The sequence below is a fragment of the Syngnathus acus genome, chromosome 6, assembly GCF_901709675.1.
Source record: "Syngnathus acus chromosome 6, fSynAcu1.2, whole genome shotgun sequence".
Lineage (NCBI taxonomy): Eukaryota > Metazoa > Chordata > Actinopteri > Syngnathiformes > Syngnathidae > Syngnathus > Syngnathus acus.
In genome coordinates, this window is record NC_051092.1 from 8828373 (window position 1) to 8849257 (window position 20885).

Genomic DNA, 20885 nt, shown 5'->3' on the forward strand with positions numbered 1-20885 from the left:
GTAATCATCACTCATAAGCAGTAACTACAAACAGATGATACAAACTGATGAGCATCTTGAGTACAAATATTCTAAATACTCTGCCTTTGCACAGATATTCATTGAGAACAGTTGTAAATCATGGCTGACACGTAGCATACCGTGCGCACCAACTTCTCCTTAGAATACATCCGCTGATATAAACTACCTGGCTCATTGCAATGTACTGTTCACGGGTTTGTCACAGTGCAAGAACATACCAGAATGATGTCAAAGAACTAGCAGTCAGCGACCAACTATAGTGTGACGTTGTGACCTCATGTCTCCTGTGCCTGAGCCAAAAAACATGCACTTGAATACACCACAGCAGATGGTTGACTCCCATGTCCAGTGCATTCTATGCCAACATGAGAGGAAATAAATCTGTGCCAAAGGGAAGTGGACAGTTTGTTCATCAAAAGGAACACTAATATTTTTAAGGCAGTCATTTTGTTTCTCATCAATGTACTTCCTAATTTGTCTGACTTAGTTCCGTCTTTGAAAGAGTACTGCTCTTTGTCCGTAAATAAAGGTAAAAATAATTACAAATGTAAAATGACAATGAATATAGTAACAGTGAAAAAAATATTCAGGGGAGATTCATCAACTTACTAAAAATGTACAAAGCACTGGAATAATCCAAAGAAAGATTTTATTTTTTTAATACTGCCTGCCAGCTTTATGTACTGTATTTGTTTCATCATGACCCTCCTTTTTCTGTTGGTTGCTAACAGCAGCGTGAGTGGACAACCTCTCAAAAATGTGGTTTTCTACCAAATGTGTCTGTGCTGCTGCGAGAACCATTAAATATCTAAGTGGAGTTGTAGAAGATATAAAAGAATCTGATCTTGACATTCAGTGTGCGCTTTAGAAGCAAAACCTACTATATGCGCTGTTGTACAAGCTCACACACAAACATGCGAGTCACATTCAGCTCGTCTTCTGTCCTCTGACGAAGTGGATGGAGAAATGCTGTAACGTGGCAGTTCAAGAGAGAAAATTCAACAGAAGAATAGGCATGATTCACGTTTGGGTTGCCTTCCTGTGAGACCTGGCAACTCCTATCCAGATCTAATCCACAAGTAAGTATTGTAGTCATAAAACAATACAGATGACAGAGCAACATTTTTAATCAGAAATTCAAATTCAACAGGGTTTTGCTTTGGCACATCAGATGAAAACGTTCAAGGACAGGAGAATAGTTTATCCTCACAAGAGTCGCGTGCGAGCTGGAGCCGATCCCAGCTGACTTTGGGCGGTATGTGATGATTTAAATATGTGAACACCGTTGAAACAATATTGTCTGTCTTAGAATATTAAATGAAGCACACAGCAGGTAGATGTAAAATGATCTCATTTTGATTCAACCCGGACAACAGAATCTATGACAGCAAATAAAAAACATAAAAGGGAATGTAAATGTTTTTAAAAAGGGAAAACGCCAGGATTTGGAATGGGACAGCCATGTTACGGTCTATGGAATTCCTCACATCAATGTGCTGACTTTTTTGTACGAGGAATGGTCAATGAAAACTCTGCAAAGCTGATTCCAAAATGCAGCTTTGCCTCAAACAGACACGACGTTTTCTCTATTAACCACTAGCAAAGAAAGTTCATTGAGAGCAATGGGAAGCACATAGACTTGGACTTTTTGGTGATTGATTGAATTCTACCAAGCTATGAATTGCTTACAGAAGAGCAACACCAGAGCTGATACCGCCCGAAGCTGCACACAGACCCCATGAAAGAAAATCCCCCCCCCGTAAAGGTAAGGAGTAAAGCTAAAGTACGGGGAAGCTGACAAATCCTGACAGGACCAGGATCATGCCCGTCCGCAGTCAATACGATTACCACAATTCTGCCTCACTGACATTTCTCACCTCCTCTCTCACTCTGGCGTTCTTTCTCAGCGCCTACACTTTCTGCATGGTAATGAACACCCAACTCCTCTGGATCCATCAGCAGGGTCAGTTTAAATTGTGTAAGCTTTAGGAGTATTGTCAAATTGGTTTTACAGTAGTTTTTCCTTGATCATATTGTTTTTTTTTATTGTTTTTATTACTGTTTTGATCTTATTATTGTTTTTATTCTTCGTATTACAGTAGGGCGTTTAGTATCTATAGCTACCTAAATTATTTATGATAATTATGTAAAAACGTGCAATAATTAATCTGGTCTGAAGTTTTAGCAAACAAGCATATGTATTGTGTTCCACTGCTATAAGCCAGGGAATACAAATGGATTTATACAACTGTTACTGTAAATATGAATCTGCCAACAAAACACAGGTTCGTGCTTTATCATTGTCAAATATCTGCTGTAATGCTACATTGACTCTTGACATAATGCAATCTCTTTGGACAGTTTTGACAGTTCAATGTCATTAAACCTGGTTGTGGTGAACAATGCTGTGGTACATTCCAGTTGTTATGAATCAGATGCTATGTGTTTGGAGGGTGAAGGATTTCTAGTAATCACAAAGGTTTGTACAAACTGTCAAAAAATGAACTGTACATTTTTTTCCATTTCGCTTTAGGTGTTTCATTTACATCATTGCACTAAAATGACCTTGCCTTGTCATTGAGCCAGTACACCAAACCCTGCGCTAGCAAGCCCTCGATCTGTGGAAATTAGAATAACACTTAAAGTAAAATCATCATCAAAAATCTGGAAATGTTTCCCCTTTACAATCCGGAATCAATCACAAGCTGATATTTTAAAGGGGGTGCACTGTATGCTGCATTCCTGTTATCATCTTTGATGTTACTGTTGGCTGCTTCAATAAAATAAACTGCCTCTTATATAACACCACACAGTGATGAGGCCCATTTGCCAGTACAAAATTATTATTTAGCAGTACATGAATTACAGCTCATGTAATTTAAAAAATGTTTTTCATTCCAACCAAGACTAATTGACCCCTACCATGCAACATCACAAGCTAGTTGTTTACCTCAGGAAAAGGGCAAAAACAATTCTTTTGCATGACAAGACTTCTTGAGGGTACTGCTTACATCAGTTCCTTTTCAGAATATGGCTCCGCATGTACACATGTACCACCAAGAGTTAATTACGAGCCACAGCTACCGGTATATCCTCTCTTGACGCATCGTTTTCAGTTCTGTGACGGTCATCAAATCGTCAGCGCTGTTCTACTCCCTGGGTGCAGGGCGCCTGCCAGCAGGCACGCAGTGCCAACGTTCAGCTGCTTCCTCTACCGCTCACCCAAACACTGAGGCCAAAGTGCCGAAGGACAGAAAAGGGTAGCGAAGCACACAAAATAAGAAATAAAACTCCCAAAAGGTAGAACTGCTTTCTTGTGAATGGTTTATTAGCCAGGCTTGGACGAAATACATTTCCACAGTTTAACACGCGTCATAGTCATAGTTTCCCTCGGAGGGTCATTATGGCTGTCAACGTCTTCTATATACACATAGGATACACAACAAACTGATGAATAACTGGTTTTGAAATAAGAGACTAGTAAAAATTGTTCAGATATTTTAAAAAGACAAATAGCAATACAAATTTCTAGCAACGTCTATTTTTTAAAAGTGAAGACAATTTGTCATTTTAGTAATGACACAAAGTTGATGCAAAATTTGTCTTCGCGGGCCACATAAAATGATGTGGCGGGCCATATCTGGCCCCCGGGCCTTGAGTTTGACACCTATGGTTTAACACATGCTGTGCTAGTTCATACACTTTTCACTTAACCACCCATTCAAATACTGGCCTAATTTATATATTTGTGAAATACAGTAGTGTGACCATAATATGTGCACCAGACCAAGAAAGTAAACAACAAAGACATGGGAGACCCGGTTTCTTGATCTTGTTGGGCTAAAGATGGAAGGAAATGTCAGTTGTTGGTCCTCTGGATTTCCATTCTTATGGGATGAGATCAGTAGTCAGTGATGTGATTCCACAATGCTGGAAGCACAGGATTTTGACAACTCAGTCTCAGTATGCCAACACATTTAGATTACGGAAGAAATCGGGTCTAAGGCTCCGATTGATTGTTTTATGATTCATGTCATGATTCATATTAGAGGGGAAAATGCTTATGAATAGCACACAATTCCTCTTAATCCCTATAGCTTGTCTCCACTTGAGCCAGGCAGCTCAGCTATCCAAGCACGGGAAATGAGTTTCCTTCATCCTCACATTAGAATCACCAACAGAGATATTTACTGTGTGGGTCACATAATTTATTGGTGAGTCTATGACAGGCCTCACTAACTACTACAGCGCTTCAATCCAATCAAACATTGGACAAATTCCCTCATGGCGACTCTTATGAAAGTGACCTTTCAACCAAATGAGACCTTTGAGATTCAGCTGCTTCTGATTAAATTACTCTTCCACGGTATAATACATTTTCTATCATCTGTTCCCACTATCTGACTCAAAATGATTTGACAGAGGTTCTCGTGGTCCACATCTGTCATTTTTTCAATTTCATGCAACAATGTATTTTTCTGAACGTTCGGTGGGGAGTGGGGACTCGTCAGCTAAAAGCTCAGTGGAAATTAGCTGGAAACGTGTTAAATAGCTTGGTTGGTTCCTTTAGTTTAATTAATTGTAGGCCACAAGGAAGATAAAAAAACATCATAATTTTGTCACTTGAACCATGTAGCCTAACAATTTCCAACCCATGAGAAGCTTACCTAAAATATTAAACGTGACTTTCCAGGAAATTACTTTTCACTGAGAACTTCAGTTGTTTTCTTCTGTTCTTCTCTCCAATTTGCCGCTGTTCTTTTTCATCACATGGAAACTAGATTCCATCTCTTCTAAGAGAGTCACTTTCTTGGAGCACTGGAGGGCTTCCAGTGGTTCTCAACACTCCTAGACAACTACTCTACCCATTCAGCTTTTTATTGGATCAAATAATTCCTTTCCTAATGAGGAACATGTCTTGGGTTTACTTTCCTCAAAGCAAAGGCCACACTCCACAATAACTGACCTCCTTAACATGCTTGACTATGATGAAAAGGGCATCTGCTGTGACATTAAAAAAAAACATTTGAACAAAATGTAAGTTTGGAACATTTGTATTTGAATATGTATATGCAACCAGGATAAGACCTTCCAAAGGAAACCAATTTGTTTTCAACTACCATCATCACTCTCATGACAAACTTTGCAGGTAATTGTGTTTCCTGTGTCATACACCTGGCCATTAAATAAATCAGTTCAAGTGTAAGACCAAAACGAAAGTGCATGAATAATTCCCATCACTAGGCATTTGAGATATTTACCAACCCTGACAACAAATACGTGTTTGTGGCTCAAGAGAAAACATTTGTTCTGCTCACCTCTGGTGTTACAGCATCTGCAGTAACTGTCATGGAGGTGAGAATTGTCATTCATATTTCATATCAACAGGCAGAAATGTTTTGAAAGATAAATGAATCCTCAGTTTGATCTTTAGGTTTAATAAGTCGCTTCTGTGCAGGAGATATGGAATCAGCATATTCAACATGAGTTGCAGTAAAAGTATTAAGGATTTAATTTAGCATTCAACAAACACAGAGGTAAAGCTGACCAACCATGAGAGCCACAAGAGCTAAAATTAGGAAAGGTGACATCAGAGGGCATGGTTGCTATGACAGCAAGGCAGCCAGCAGAAATTGCTGTTGCAATGCAACTTCAAGTACATCAATTTAAATTTTTGAACGATGTGTCCTTTTGTGTGAATGAGGTCTTTGGAAATCAGCTTTATACTGATATGCCAAATACAGCGACATTTTATTATAGATTTCACAATGCTCGATAAAATCCGCTTCAGCTGTGGCAAAAGAAATAACCTTCCAGTATGTTTCTCCCTGCACAACCAAGCAGACTTCATTTGTGTTAAAGAAGTCACGTTTTACTATATAAGATATTTCACAACATAGTGAAGCTGTTTTGCATTTATGCGCGTTAACTTCTATATGTGATGCTTAATCAATGGAAGCCTGTATGAGGCATTCACAACCACCCTCCTCCTCTACTGCCACCTCCTCCTCCTCCTCCTCAGAAGACCTGTTGATGCTTGAAGACAGGGGGGCTGTTGTGCAGCTGGGTGGTCACATAAATGTGCCACTCATCTAATATGCACTGCTGTGCTGCCTGCCAACACATTCCTCATTTAAATTCTGATTAAATAGAAGGTCGGTGGAGCTAGCGCACATTCAGAAAGCTATGTTGATATACTTAAAAGGCTTCTCCAGTCTAAATAGATTGGAGTTTTTTTTTTTTTTTTTATGAAAATAGATGGAAATGCAAAGGGCCCTTTTTGAAAATGCTCAGTACTAAAATTTCAACGGATTTTATTCACATGTTAAATACGTAGTAGATATTGTAAGACGGGTAAAAGCTTGTGCTGACTTCTGAATTTTCATTACTATAATTTAACAAATTATCCTAACCGAGGAAACCAAGGAAAAATTTACATCTGTCTATTCATTTCTTAGTGCTTGTCCTCATTGGGGTCAATGTTGTGCTGGAGCCAGTCCAAAATGACCTTGGTCAAAAGGCAGATTGGTGGTCAGCCAGTTGCAGGGCACATATAGACAAACATTAACACTTAGATTTTTTTTTTTTTAGTCTTCAATTAACCTAACAAGGATGTCTTTAGGGTGTGGGAGGGCAATAAAACTCCAAAACACAGTGAGAGATGCAAACTAGAGTGCCAAAGCAGAGATTCAAACCTTTGATTTCATAGTGCATTATTGGATCCTCACAAAGGTGTATTCCATAAACCTTGCTTTAAAAAAAGTGAAACATTAACTTTAATAACCTTGAATCATTTTCATTTATAAAAGCGAAATAAAAATGTGTCGTGTGTAGTCCACATTTAAAAACCTGTTTGAAAAAGAGAGAACACTTTAAAAGCTATTACGCCCACCTAAAAAAAAATACGATGAAGACGAAAATATATAGCCATTATACATGTGTGTTAACTGAGGGTAGAATATTCACACTCAGTTTGTTTTGAGTGAAAAGGTTCGCCTTGAAAATTTAATCGGCAAAGAGCAAGAAGGCTTCCTCTCAAATTTCTGCGATATGTTGTTGACTAAACTTCGCCACAATTCAGCACATGGGTGAAATGTGAATCACTTCAGACTGTGGACAAAAACAAGCACCTCAAACATGTTTTTTTAACTCCAAATACGTCACAGTGTATCTTTGGGCAAGTTTAAATCATATGAATTACACCCTGACATAGCAATTATATTCTTGGGCTTGGTACAATTTTCTTAAAAGGAACTAAAACTACGTGTTGCTAGACAACCACAATTCATCCACCACTGAATGTCAGAAAATTACTTACTATAATGTAGGAATAATGCTGTTGCAATGTACTTAAGCTCTCTTTGTGTTACTTAAAGAGGTCCAGAGTTCACTAAGAGTAAATTGAGACAATGTCATCGTTATTTCAGAATTCATACTAATTTTCTTGTGTAAAAAGGGCTTCTGGGCTGAGTAAGGGTTGCGAAAACGCCAAGCTCCAGTCCATCGACTCCTCAGACACAAAGTGTGCGAGATTGGAAGCAGCGGATTCACAACTAACGGATGTGAAGCTGTGACTTCTATGTTCAAATAAGAGAAAAGGAAGTTTATTTGTTTCCCCTTGCCAAATCAGGCACCAATGAATACTTATGTGGAGGGACTGCAAAACAGCTCGATATGAATATTTACACGCTTCTTATAGGCCCATTCTCCATAATGGCTACATTTCACTTAAGAAACCAGTTGGTGCAAGAGGGGACATGTTATTCGTAAGAGGTTAAGTGAGTTGACCTGCTCAGATGCCAGCTTAATGGAAGGCAATAAATTAGACACACCGACCTGCAGTGCAAGGAAAGCTTCCGCCATTGACAGCCGGTTTCACGAGCATTTCAAAAGGACGTTGGCCTGAATTGTTCACAGCGAGATAATGATTTACCTTCAAACATTTTCCATTGGTACCTTGCACTACACACATTACATTCTGAATCCGTAGCCGACTACAAAACATCAGGCTATGTAATGACACACCTCATTTCTTCAACAACTCTCTTTTTCAAAACTTCTTTTGCTCTTTGTCTTCCAAGCAAAAGGTTTGCTAAATTTAAATACTACAATCGCTCATACTTCTTGGCTGCAATTATTTTTAAATACAACAGCATAGTCAGCCATTGGGGCGGGCACTCGTGATCACAAGTAACACAGGGAAATGATTGTGTGTGTGTACGCGCACTTGTATATATATACACTCAAGGACATCTTAATCATCATGTATCACTTTACACCAACAGCTGCGCTGCACTAGATAGTCTTCCATGTTAAATGCGTAATGGGAGTGGGTACATTATACATTTATGATTAACCTGCGGCAGCAGGCTCCAATCCACACTGAATGATCTTAATCATTCCTCAGTCAAAAGAACCAGCAGGTTAATGATGGACCATTCATACTCGCATGGTCTCCCACGCTGAATGGCATGCTTGCTGCAGTGACCGGCATCATAAAACCTCTGATTATTTTGTTTCAAGAGTCTGTGAGTTTTGCGTTTGCTATTTGATGGGTGGTTCACTTATGATGCATGCATCCTCTTCCTGTGCTTCATCTGATAACTGTGTGATGCAGGCTTGTCAAAAATCTATTTACTGAATAACTGTGGTGATTTTTGGAAACACCTGCAATCCATTCTCTATAATCTTAACATTCTTGTTAGATTAGGCCTCCGTGATTAGGCATCCACGATGAGATAGGTGACTTGAGCCAGGGCTGCTGTGACCATATTTTTTTGTTGCTTTCACCCTGCTCCCCTTATCTATGGCACACTTGGCACAGCTATTAGTTGATTTCAGTTAAGGCCATAAACCCATACGGTCACATGGGCTAGTCAGAGTCGGGTATAAGGTTATAAGACTAGGAATCCTGCAGTTAGAGGTGAGATTTGATGAAATTTGCACATTTAGGATGAGACTATACTGCTAGCATGTCGCCAGCTGTATCGGTGGGGCCTCAACAAAACCTCCAGTAGGAGCAGGCGGTGTGGTTTGTGCATGTGCATGATGACATTCACACATAACGTAATTGAACAGACATAGAACACATCTGTGTTAAGTCAAAGCCATTCTAATTGCCCAAGGTGCAGCTGTGCTAACCACCGCTGTTTACATACCACCCACTACTAACACAAACGTAATACCTTCTGATGCAATACAACCTCTGACCACAACCATCCCCATAAAACTCAAGGATGCACCTGTTCAACTACAAGACTGTGAAGTGCCTTTGCGCACAAGGTCACTCTTCTAGCCTGCATAGAGAATTCTAATTGTAGACAAATACATCTCGGTGTGCAGCAACCAAAACAATCAATGACAAAGCTGTACAGTGTAGCCAGAAGTGAACTAAAAACGGGAAGGACCAGGAGAGTCAAACATGACTACAGGCACCAGATTGCCTTCAACAGCAACGGCAGGAGGCCCAGCAGATCACCATCATTAGGGGGCAGACAAACACATGCCGCACTGAGGAGCTGAAAACATTGTTTACACTCTGAGGTCCCACCCCAGTGGTCTTCATCACCACCACAAGCAACCTCTTAGGGTGCAGGTATGGGAGGTGAAACAGACACTCGGGTCACATACTGTATATGTGAGCAAGTGTGATCGTGCGCTTAGAATGTTGAATGCGCACAAGATCCCTATGTGCCACTGTGCATTTACTATGTACCAAGAATTGGAGCAGTGGATGACGGAAGCAAAAGAAGAGGTGTGTTCCTTTCGTCGCCGCCTTTCCACAAAAGTCAGCTGGGATGTGCGCCAGCGCACGCACAACCCAAATGAGCATAGCTGGTGTAGGAAAAGTGGTGTACAACTGCACTGAATTACACTGATGTATTTTTGGCTGCAATAAAAGCCACTGTCAGCTCCACCCAACCAACATGGTGAGTCTTGAAGAGTATTCACACAATATTCTGCACTGGAAAAAAATGCATGTTACAGCAATCTTTGCCTCTCGACTCTGTGTATATATTTCTCCACTGATTCAAACTATTTAAACTTTAACATATTCACCATATTCAGGACATCCACATTTCCCACATGACCCAAATCCCCACTTTTTCCAGATTCCACAATTTCCACCATCAAACTGTTTAGCTCTTTCAGAGCTCTTGGGAACTCTTTTCTAACTTCCAGTAATTTCCACACTATTCAGAAGAGAATTTGTTAATTAAATTAATTAAAATTGAATTAAGTAATTTACATATTTACCTCCTCCCATATTTGTTGACTAATTCAAATCATGCCAACTTCAAAACAGTCAGCTCATTCATGAAATATTAGGAACTGTGTATGAAATTATCCAAATTTTCACAATGAAATCCCCAAATTACAGGGTTCTTGCAAATTGACCCCCTCCTTCCGCATTTCGGGAGCGTCTCATATATTCAAGTCAAGTTTCCCGTAATCCATTTCAACAATGCAAATAATTCTACAGCACTTAATTTCACTGCAGCTCTTTATTGCTCACAAAAATAAATAAATAAAATAATTGTATTGTTTAGTTAAATGAATAGCTTTTTTCACAAATTGGGCATGAGTTTGTGGTTTTTTGGGGGGGGGGGGGGGGGGGGGACGCACTTTGTGAGACCGCTCTTGCACATCTGATTCGATCGTACCTTTCCCGTAGTTAAAGTGGAGTTTGATGGTCTTGGCCTGGTGTATGTGCAGGTAGGTGAACCACACAGCGGAGGTGAGCAGCACCAGCAGCAGCAGCAGCTTAAACTGCTTCCGGATCTTCTTCACGGGGAAGCGCAACATCCTCGCTCCAACATCCTCCGGGGGGCACCCCGAGAGAGAGAGCGCGAGAGAGAGAGAGAGTCACAAGGGATCCAGAGGAGAGTGTGGATGGGCTCAGGCGCGATGTCCAATGTGGCTCTACACTCCTCGAGCCACTACTGCCTCCATCGTGGGAACAATAAAGTGGAGTCGTGGTCTCATTTCCCCCGCGTTGACAGCGTTACATGAGATCACACAGGGCTCCAACCACGCCTGCAGCTCTCATGTTGCAAAGCCCCACGACCTTGCGTGGGCCAACGGGGAAAAGGCAGCTGGTTAAAAGCCGCTAAATTCGCTTTAGGAGTGTGACCCTGGGAACAAAATAGCAGTCTGGCGATAATCTACGCAAATCCCCCCGGTGGCTCAAGCGTTCACTGGTGATTGCAGGATCATCTGTGTGGAAATGTCACGGAGCGGACGACAGTTTGATGCCATACACTTGCAGAGCATATGTCCCACGTCGTTGGAGTAAAAGGAGAAGGTAACCAAATGAGGAGAGATGTCAACATGTCACAGCTCCATCTTGAGTGAGGAAAGCTTGTGAAAGTGAGACCGAAGCACGGGAGCGCCTTTTTATTCAAGTCCCGTGAGAGGAGGGGCACTCAGCTGTCACCGCGCCCGGCTCCAAGCTCAACACTTTACACATGCACCACAACAACTGGGCATGTGCCATCGCGTTTCAAGCCAAACATTCAATTGTCCAATTTAAAATCCACAATGAAAATTGCATGATGCTCCAACGAGTTCGATATTCCACGGCAGGTGCATTTCACCCATGACTGTGACGGCGCCCGTGTTTTCCCTTGAGATGACAATAAAGGACGAACATCAGCGCTGGAGAATGAAAAAAAAAAATGATTTAGAGCTACTGTAGACGTGTCGCGTCTTTTCAGGGTAAAATGTCATGAAGCGGGTACAGCGTCGTCCAAATCCGCTGGCCACGGCAAAAAATTGACAAGCTTTGTGACGGGTGAAACGATCGCAAATAAGCTCTACAAACTAAATGCAGCGCGGTTTTGTTTAGTTTTAATAAAGCGCGTTAACGTATCCGCTTTAAGCTCGGGACGCCCATCAATTGAGCATCTGAAAGGTGCAGAGCAACCTACCCTGGGAAGATAAAGAGTGACGCTTCCAACAGCCAATTAAAACGGGGAAAATTGATCAAAGGGGGAGGAGTTATATGCTCAGTCATCACCGTTATTGTTTTTTCTTCGTTTTCTTATACTAAAGTGCTTCGTGATCCAATAACTGAGCGAGTTGAATGCAACCGTTTCATTGAAACGTACTCAGACAACAGTGCATGCGGATCTCTAATTCAATAAAATGCACTTGTATATTTTATTAATTTGTCTCTATGATTTAAGAAATGAAATATTCAACCTATTATTAAGTATAACGTGTACATTATGTCACGCTTTAACTTCACCTTTTTATATATAAACACAAATTTTTGCCAGAATAGTATGCTTTAGCAATTTAAGCAGCAGATAAAAATATGACTCCACTTTGCTACGAATTAAGCTTCTCGTTAAAGGTAATTACATACAAGGTAGTGAGCGTTGGGGGTGAGTGGAAGGCAAAACTCAAGCGGATGCTCTCAGGTTATATGCGCACTGCTGCCTCCCTCTGGCTAAACTGTTGTAAACGAGTAAATAAACTGTGAGCCAGCACCTTGGGATCCAAAATTTTCACTTATGAGACAGGTCAGGCCTTTGTGTAAGAGTGCCATCCAGTATGGGTTAAGAGCACATGTTTAATAGTGGTATAAATAGTTTTGGCACACACACTATTCGCAAAAGGTTAAGGGATTTCAACTTTCTCGTTGAATCTCAAATGCGGTGTAATCTTTACTAGTGAAATTACTTGACCTTCTCTAAACTTTGGAATGTGGTAAATGTTTCCAGACTTTTTGCACAACTTGGGTCAATAGGGAGGTGACTAGCAAAAGTCACCACAGGTCTGTGATAAAGGAATCTAAAGATTTCTGCTTCTATGCCTTTCTGTGACATTTCCAGTCTCTCTGTATCTCTATTGCTTGCAACCGACTTATGACACTCTGTGACATCTTAAGCCCAGTAGCAACTTCCCTCTTGGAACATCCTGAAAAAAAAAAAGTTTACTTACGGTCAGAACTGTGTCCTTGTTACATTATATTGAACCAGACAGATGTTACCAGGATAATGTGATTTAGTCATTTCGTCAAGAAAGTTGAATGGAAAATTGTGATCAACAATACCTATTCGAACTGACGCAGGAAATCATTTTGTCCATCCATTGTTCAAACACCTTTTAGAAAACAGCATGTTGTGCAATAAGTGATAAAAACATTCATTGACAGATGCCTGAGACAAATCTTGGATACATTATCAGTTTGGATTGACAAGATTATTCATGAAGACCAAACCAAATGAAGAACCCATTAATTCAAATATACAAGACACACACTTGAGGAAACAAACATCAAATATATAAAGCTTTTATGGCATTTAAGTGAAATCTGCAAGGACCGAGAGAATGTGAAGACCAAAGCCAGCATGGAGCAGATACCATAAATACACCAAGAAGCTCATCAATGACGCTGCGTCCTATTTTTGTACGGGGGGGGGGATAGCATCATCATCTGTCGATACTGCATTTCCTGATTTTCACAAGCGGCATATGGTAAGAGGTGGTCACATCCTTAATTGCCCAGCAGACTGTCACATTATTTTCTTCCATAACTTGAGAACCCACACAAGGAGAACATGCACTTCCTGTCCCCAGCCTGCTAGTTCAAACCTTGCCGCTAAGCGACCGTGCACAAACCACTGTAACAGTATCCCCACTTGGGAAAGGATACTAAATAATTTAAACAAACTACTTCTGTCGATTTTCACGGTGAAAGAAGAAAGAAATAACTTGAAACGAAAATATGTGATTCTCCCTGGCCACATTTTACTGTAGTGTACACCATGCGTGTGTTTTATCTTCTATCCAATCATCCTTCTGCAGCAAGTTAGTGGTGCCTTTATAAATCCAGACAAAGGATGAAAGGACACAAACCTGACTTCGAAAAATATGACCTCAATTTATCCCAGATGCGCCTTCCCTATCAAACCATAATCCTCGGTCCGTGTGGATTATTCATGTAATCTTCTGTGCAAACACCGCACAGATGAAAAGCATTGCAATTCATCTAGACTGTATTGAAAAAAAAGTATGTATTAAATGACCTCAATGGGACATTGTTTATGCCTGGGCTTAAACTAGACTGTGTTCAACCCCCATGGCTGTTGGGAGTCAAAACGGACTGTCGATAAATTACATCACACAAACACAAAACATCAAAGTCGTTTCAAGTGAGCCACCACATGTGTTCATTTACCTGTGAAGACACCAAAACTGGGTTGTGATTCACTTTTAACACCGGATGATCGCTCTGTTGTTTCCTCAATTACATATTCTGCTTTAACCAAGGACAGGCAAGCATCACAAGCTCAGCAGGGGAGCGTCTCTTTGTTTTAACTTTTGTAAAATCTAGTCACAGGAGAAGGTGTTTGTGCAACCACGCAGCCTTGCTTGCTAGTTGGCATTCATCAGATGCATTTCCCGTGATGGCCTGCCTGCCTGCCCACAGTGGGCAGAAGAGGTGTGGAAGAACAGCATTAAAGACATTAAGCACAGTGGGGATGTCTTACTGCCTCTGACGTGTTTTGATCTCGATTTAATGCGTTTGAGCAAAAATATTGGGACAACAGGGTGTTACGGTACCTGAGATAGCAGTCTCCCCTTTGCAGTTTTGACTATTTTTGAACGCCATCACTGCAACGTTGTTGGATGTCATTTTATGTGGCCCATTGAAGATCTTCTCGCTTGTGCTTCAATGGGATCCTCGAGTTAAATGTCAAGGAATTTTTCCCTTCGGCAGACCACCTCTACTTTTTGTTGGAGGTGATGTACCTTTTGAATTTGACTCCAGGGAAACTGCTTTCCTTCATAAAAGGGGAGAGGAAGAGGTCAGTGGTGAGATGTGAGCACTGAGGGAGCCACAGACAAGAAAGAATGTTAAACTTATCAGCATAATGTATTCGTTACCTCCCAATGAATTTCATGTAATCTGATTTAGAGATGAATGACATCATTTGTACAATCTGCTTGGACTCACCGACATTTGTGAGCAGGTGTTCCCTACAAGAATCTTTGGACAGATCGGAAAATTATGTGTCCGGAATAGTGCAGTTCATATGGTTGCACTTGCAGCTTCTTATATTTAAAACAGTATTTAATAGTTACCATGGAACTATCAACATTATATTGATTTCGCGTCATGTGCATGTGCTTGAATACATCAGTCAAATATATATATTTTTTTTGTAAATGCATGGACTGGCTTGGAGTGTTGATACGAGACAAATGTTGGATATTATTAAAATTCTCTTGCCATGTTTAATCTAAATGAAAACCCCTGTCTTACACAGAAACAGAGATCGCAGCCACAAGTGACAAAATTACGCATTGTGATCTGTGATATGAATGTAAGATGGAAATGTAGGTCACCTCTCTATCACTATGCCACAGTCAGGTGTAGCACAGAGGATTAGAGGAGAGCACTTTCAATAGGGTGCTCTGTCTCGCGCTTATTTCATTCTCTCTTGCCCGGCGGCAACACTGCATCGAATAAGGGCTCGGGCAATAATGTGGGAGTTTACCTGTCCTCCCAATGCTTGGGTGTTTTTTTTTTGTTTTTTTTTAGGGTACTCTGCTTCCTCCTCAAGTACAAAACATGCATGCAACGTATACTGAGATTTAGCAATTGTAAGAGAATAAATGGTTGATTTTTAACCTCTTAACGTTCCAGTGCCACGTATGCGGGACTGTTGCTATAACAAGCCGGAAGGGAGGGGGTGCATCATCAACTGGTCACTTGCCTGGTCGTATGATACACTATTAAAAAAAAGATTTCCTGGATATTTGAATAATGTCCAACATTTTAAGATACAATCCTATTACCAGTCCAAAAGAGCACTGACTAACTAACTAACTGACTGACCGACTGAGTAACTAACTGAGCAAGGGAAGGTATTAATTCTAATCTAGCTCGTAACACCTAAATTATTCAGATCACTGCCTTATTCATGCAAAGATCATAACTCTGTGTGCCCCAACAGTAGATCATGTAAAAAAAAATAAAAAAAACATGGTTGATGGTGAAACAATTTTTTTTTCTCAAATAATTTTGCCACTGAAAGAAAAAGAGGATAATACATCTTGTAATTTGCCATCGTGTATCCTGTGAAAGCGAGGATAAGTTCATATTGCGATCAAGGACACTGGACAAAAAGGAAACTGAGATGTTGCGCTTGTTCTCAGACAGTAACTTATTTATCACTTTGTAGTTCCTCTAGTCTGTTGATGTTTATACAGCAATTGTGTTCTGATACCTCTTGTGAAAAACAACTCCCCATAGCAACCTGGATATGATTTATTTATTACTATTGTGGCTGTCACTGAACAATGTTGTTTTCCACACTCTGGCCACAACATTAGGCACACCTGTGCAATCATATGGCATTCAATATAAAAATGATTTTGTGAATGTTCAGTTTTAATTATTTATTTGAAATACTGCTAAATTAACATTTGACATCACCATCATCATCAAAACAGAACTAATTACTTTCAATAAATTCTTCTATGGACAATTTTGAGTCTACACTGTGTGTTATGCTACCCCACACAGGGAACGGATTAAAAATCCAGTCACACAAGAACTGCTTTTGTTAGCCTTCATGAATTTAAAGCCTTTCCTCCCATCTCTATTTGTGTCTTACTAAAGCCAGACATCATTTTAATAAAGCACAACCGCCAGCTTGGCAACAAATATTTTTCTAAGTCACTGGGAGCAGAATGGAGCAAAAAGGACATCAGATAAAAATGACGTCAATGCAGATGTCTTCCTCTTTCTCCACCAGTTCTTCCATCAGTTCCAAAAGGTCTCCCTGCCTTGGACCTTAGATGGTACAAATGCTGAGAACGGAAATTGAACTCAACTCAGTCCACCTAATTATCTGAAGCTCTTGCCAGAATTAAACTCATGAATATGAGCTATTATTTATGTGCCTATAAAATGTCTTTGAGAGTCCATTAGACAGCTCTTGCGTGCATTGCAAAACATCTGCCGTAGTCGAGATTTTAAGTCAGGTCCAGAAGTCCTCACGCGTTTCAGAGGGAAAGTCCATACCAGATTTTGAGGAAAAACTACACCCCATCACTGCCCCATAGCTCGTGAGGTGCTCCAGGTCAATTTGAAGCTCTCATTGTTTCCCTTACTATATTCCTGTTTTGCAGCAAATGTGAGCTCTTGAGTCTGCAAAGACATTTGCCAGCATCTGCTTAATTCCACAGGGACATACACTACCGTTCAAAAGTTTGGGGTCACAAAATTGTTTGGGTGACCCCAAACTTTTGAACGGTAGTGTATATATTTATTTAGATAATTATTTATAGATTATATATATAATCTTCTGTGTAAAAAATCTTATAATATATATGTATACTTATATTCATAGATTATATATAATCTTATACAAATATAAAATATAATTTATAATATTTAATTCATAATATTTTATTATAATAATATTTACACTACCGTTCAAAAGTTTGGGGTCACCCAAACAATTTTGTGACCCCAAACTTTTGAACGGTAGTGTATGTAATAGTAGCAATGTCAACTTAAAAGAATAAATTGTCTCTCTGGATGTGTGTGAAGTGTTTCAAATCCACTCGCTATGCCCTTCCAGCAATCTCTTACAGCACAAACACTGTGTGATGTCTATAACATCCAACTTTTCTGTATAAATGAGTGGTCTCCAAACCCTATACAATAAGGCTCTCTTATTATAGATCAAGACATTTGGAGAAGTTACGGTATCTGGAGCATTGCAGAAATTGCCATATGGAATGACAATCCTTCCAATCTTCCGATAGTCTGTCTGGTCTGGTCATTCAAAGGTGACAGTGTGGCATTCAAGGCCGAGGTGTCAGGGAGGACCAAAGCTACAGCCAGGTGGGAGGGAGCCAGTGGGAGTTCATTGTGGGACACCACAAATATTTTTCATGGTGGCATTAACAATCAATATTTTCTCAAGGTTTGTCACATCATGTCTTTATTATTTATTCCTAATTCCAGTCCCAGGTTCTTTTATTTTTTAAATTTTGTGGTATGAAATTAAAAGTAGTACACACCAGTTCAGCACATCTGTAGAGGACCTTCACCAACTTGATGTTGTCAAATGACAGCATACAATGCATCAGGATGAGAAAGTAGAAAGGTAAGGTAGGAAGTAAACACTGGGATTCTTTTATCTCGAAACAACCAAGATGGATTTTTTTTAGCCGTTTGTGCCAGTCGGAGATCTTAAGTGAAGCTTAAATAACCTCTATAAGGCAATTAACTTGTGGCTGCTGACATATGCATCTCCATTTACCATCTGCCCATCCGTGGAGCAAGATCACTGAATGTTGGAAGTCGAGGTCACTTGCACATTAGTGGCACTGCACTGCCACCTGCAGACATAAATAAATACTGCAATGAGTAGCTTTTAAAATGAGCTCTTGTAAAGAATCATGATACGGACTTCCTTGTGTTTTAGATTAAAAAAAAACTGACCCTGGAGGATGCAGATGTCTATAAATAATACATTGCCTCTAATGAGCACCTCACATCTCTAACTGATGAACCCTCATTCTGTAGATTGTTTTTTTATTTCTGTTCCCAGATCTAACACCGGACTTTAAAAAGATGCTGGAGAAACGGTAGGTTGTCTTTTACAAGTGCTCACACTTCCAGAATCTGTCAGCATTGAGTGCTTTTTTGTCCTCCTCCGCATCATTTTTTTCCTCTTTACGCATCCATAAATATCCACAAGATGAGATCTAAAGACCTCACTGTGCAATAGTGTTGTCACAGCAGAAGAGGAAGAGGCCTCTGACTGAGCTGTCATCTCACATGTGGAGTGTGCGCACATACATTAAGCTTGCTTGCGCGCTCTTATGAACAATGTATATTTGCAAATAGTCTATTTTTTTATATATTCCCACGGATAAAAGATGGGCTTGACTGAAATTGATGGGCTAGCTAAATGAATATTTCTTTAAATATGTTCTATGTGCTAGTCTAAAAAATGTAGTCTGATTAATATTGTGTTTGTGGAATATGATTAAGCGGAAAAATCCACTTATTTGTATGCATGTCAGGAGTCTACCATTTTGCTTTATACAGCTACTTTCCAGATTGGGTCATGTTTGCAAGCCGAGCCCATTGTGATATCTTGTCACACGCCTTGGGAACTTGCTGGGCTTCTGGCAGTTGTACTAACAAGCAGAGGAAGTTGAATCTGTGACTGCAAAAGCATTAACTGGCTTTCTCGGATGCCATTTGAAAGAATATGCTAGACCACCAAGTCAAGTGAAGACTTTGATGATCTACACAGCGGTCATCATGACATGACTGCACCACGAGAAGTGCCTATCAGGGGTCATGCCAACCCTAGAGGTAGGAGGAGGCGGTGCATCTGTCCAAAGAAGTTGGGAATTAATTCGCTTTCCATCATGTGCACTTTAATTGGCCAATTAACGTATGGTGAAAGGGGCGGTGTGGCTCAGTGGCGTGGTCTCCTCTCAATTCTAAGGTTGTCGGATCGATGTGGTGATTATGTCGAAGTCTCCTTGAGCAAGACACTGAACCCCAATTTGCTCCCAGTGTGGACCCCCAATTTGGACCTGGCACCTTGCATGACAGAAGCCTACCATTGCTGTGTGAATGGGTGAATGTGAGGCCTTGTAAAGCGTTCGTGTCATCTATTCTTTTGATTTCTGTCAATTAGTACGATGGGTCTTTGGCACTGGTAATACAATAAAAAGACACTAGAGGTGAGTCTTCTACTTTTTTTAAAGAAGCTTTTCCACATGGCCTGTGTGCATGCAGCTAAAAAATATAATACAAAATAACAATCATGAGTTAGCTTTTCAAGGGCCGTAATCTATAATTTAGGGAGAAAGGTTGGTTGCATACTCCAAATCATATATTGATTCGTTCACAGTCGTCACGGCTCTCTGAGGAAAACCATAACTACAATGTAGCCCTAGACAAAAAGGTGTTTGACACCTGTGTTCCACTCAATTGGTTATCTTATTTTTGTGTAAAAAAAAAAACCAACCAACAAATTAGGTTATTTGGAGCATTTGTCTTGGTCTCATGATGTCAAAACGTGAACAGCGTGATGAAGCGGAGTGTGTAAATTGAACCTATTCTAATTCTGATTCATGAATTATTGTGTTCAGCCTCTTATTAGAGAACAAAAAATTGCATCAGAAAGTTTCCTGACCTTTTGCGAGGAGTGTATTCCAGTGCCTTTATGAATCAAAAGATGTGGAGGGTCTTGGGTATGCAAAGTAATGGAAACTAAAACGTGTTTTGGCACTGACAGCGTGTGACTGTTTGTGTTAGGTCACAGCGGCCTGACAGCCAAGGTGTGTGACATTGTACGCGCAAATGGTGCTCGAGTGTGTTTTGGTTACCAGCTTGCTTTGAGTCCGAGGAGAGCTGAAACTGATCTCCAGACGTCATCGTGCTGGCTCACACAAATGCTGTGTCAATAGATGCACGTGTCAGGTTGCCAAGCGGGAATCAATTACGCACTGACGGGCTGTGAAGTGATGTCATCGCTTTCTTCACTGCTCACGTACGGTACAATGAAGTGCAAGTGGGGTGCGAGCCCGAACAGTCAATCTCACAGAATGTAATCGAAAACGAAGGCTGCTGCTCCAAAGGGAAGCAATCGGTGCAGCATTTCTGATTAGTTTGCGTCGCTTGAGTGCACCGAGTTCAAGCCACTACATTTCACTTCATCTACTTCCATATTTTTTAACACAAAAACATTGCAGAAAAATCTAAAAGGCTCATGTGACATGTTCTTATATTGCACTGTCATTTCTTACGTGCCTGCACGTCAGTAGGCCCTACTTGAATGTGGAGAGTGCAGTGAATGCACCTCAGA

The 20885-nt window shown here is 40.4% G+C and overlaps 1 protein-coding gene across 1 annotated transcript in view; it reads right to left on the minus strand.

Moving 5' to 3' along the window:
- b4galnt4a (beta-1,4-N-acetyl-galactosaminyl transferase 4a) overlaps positions 1-11966 on the minus strand; it is a 91500-nt gene extending 79534 nt beyond the window's left edge. Inside the window, exon 1 of the mRNA XM_037254287.1 lies at positions 10686-11966. Within this exon, the coding sequence (XP_037110182.1) occupies positions 10686-10827 (142 nt within the window). The 5' untranslated portion in view covers positions 10828-11966. The remainder of the gene's footprint in view (positions 1-10685) is intronic.
- Between the last annotated feature and the right edge of the window lie 8919 nt (positions 11967-20885).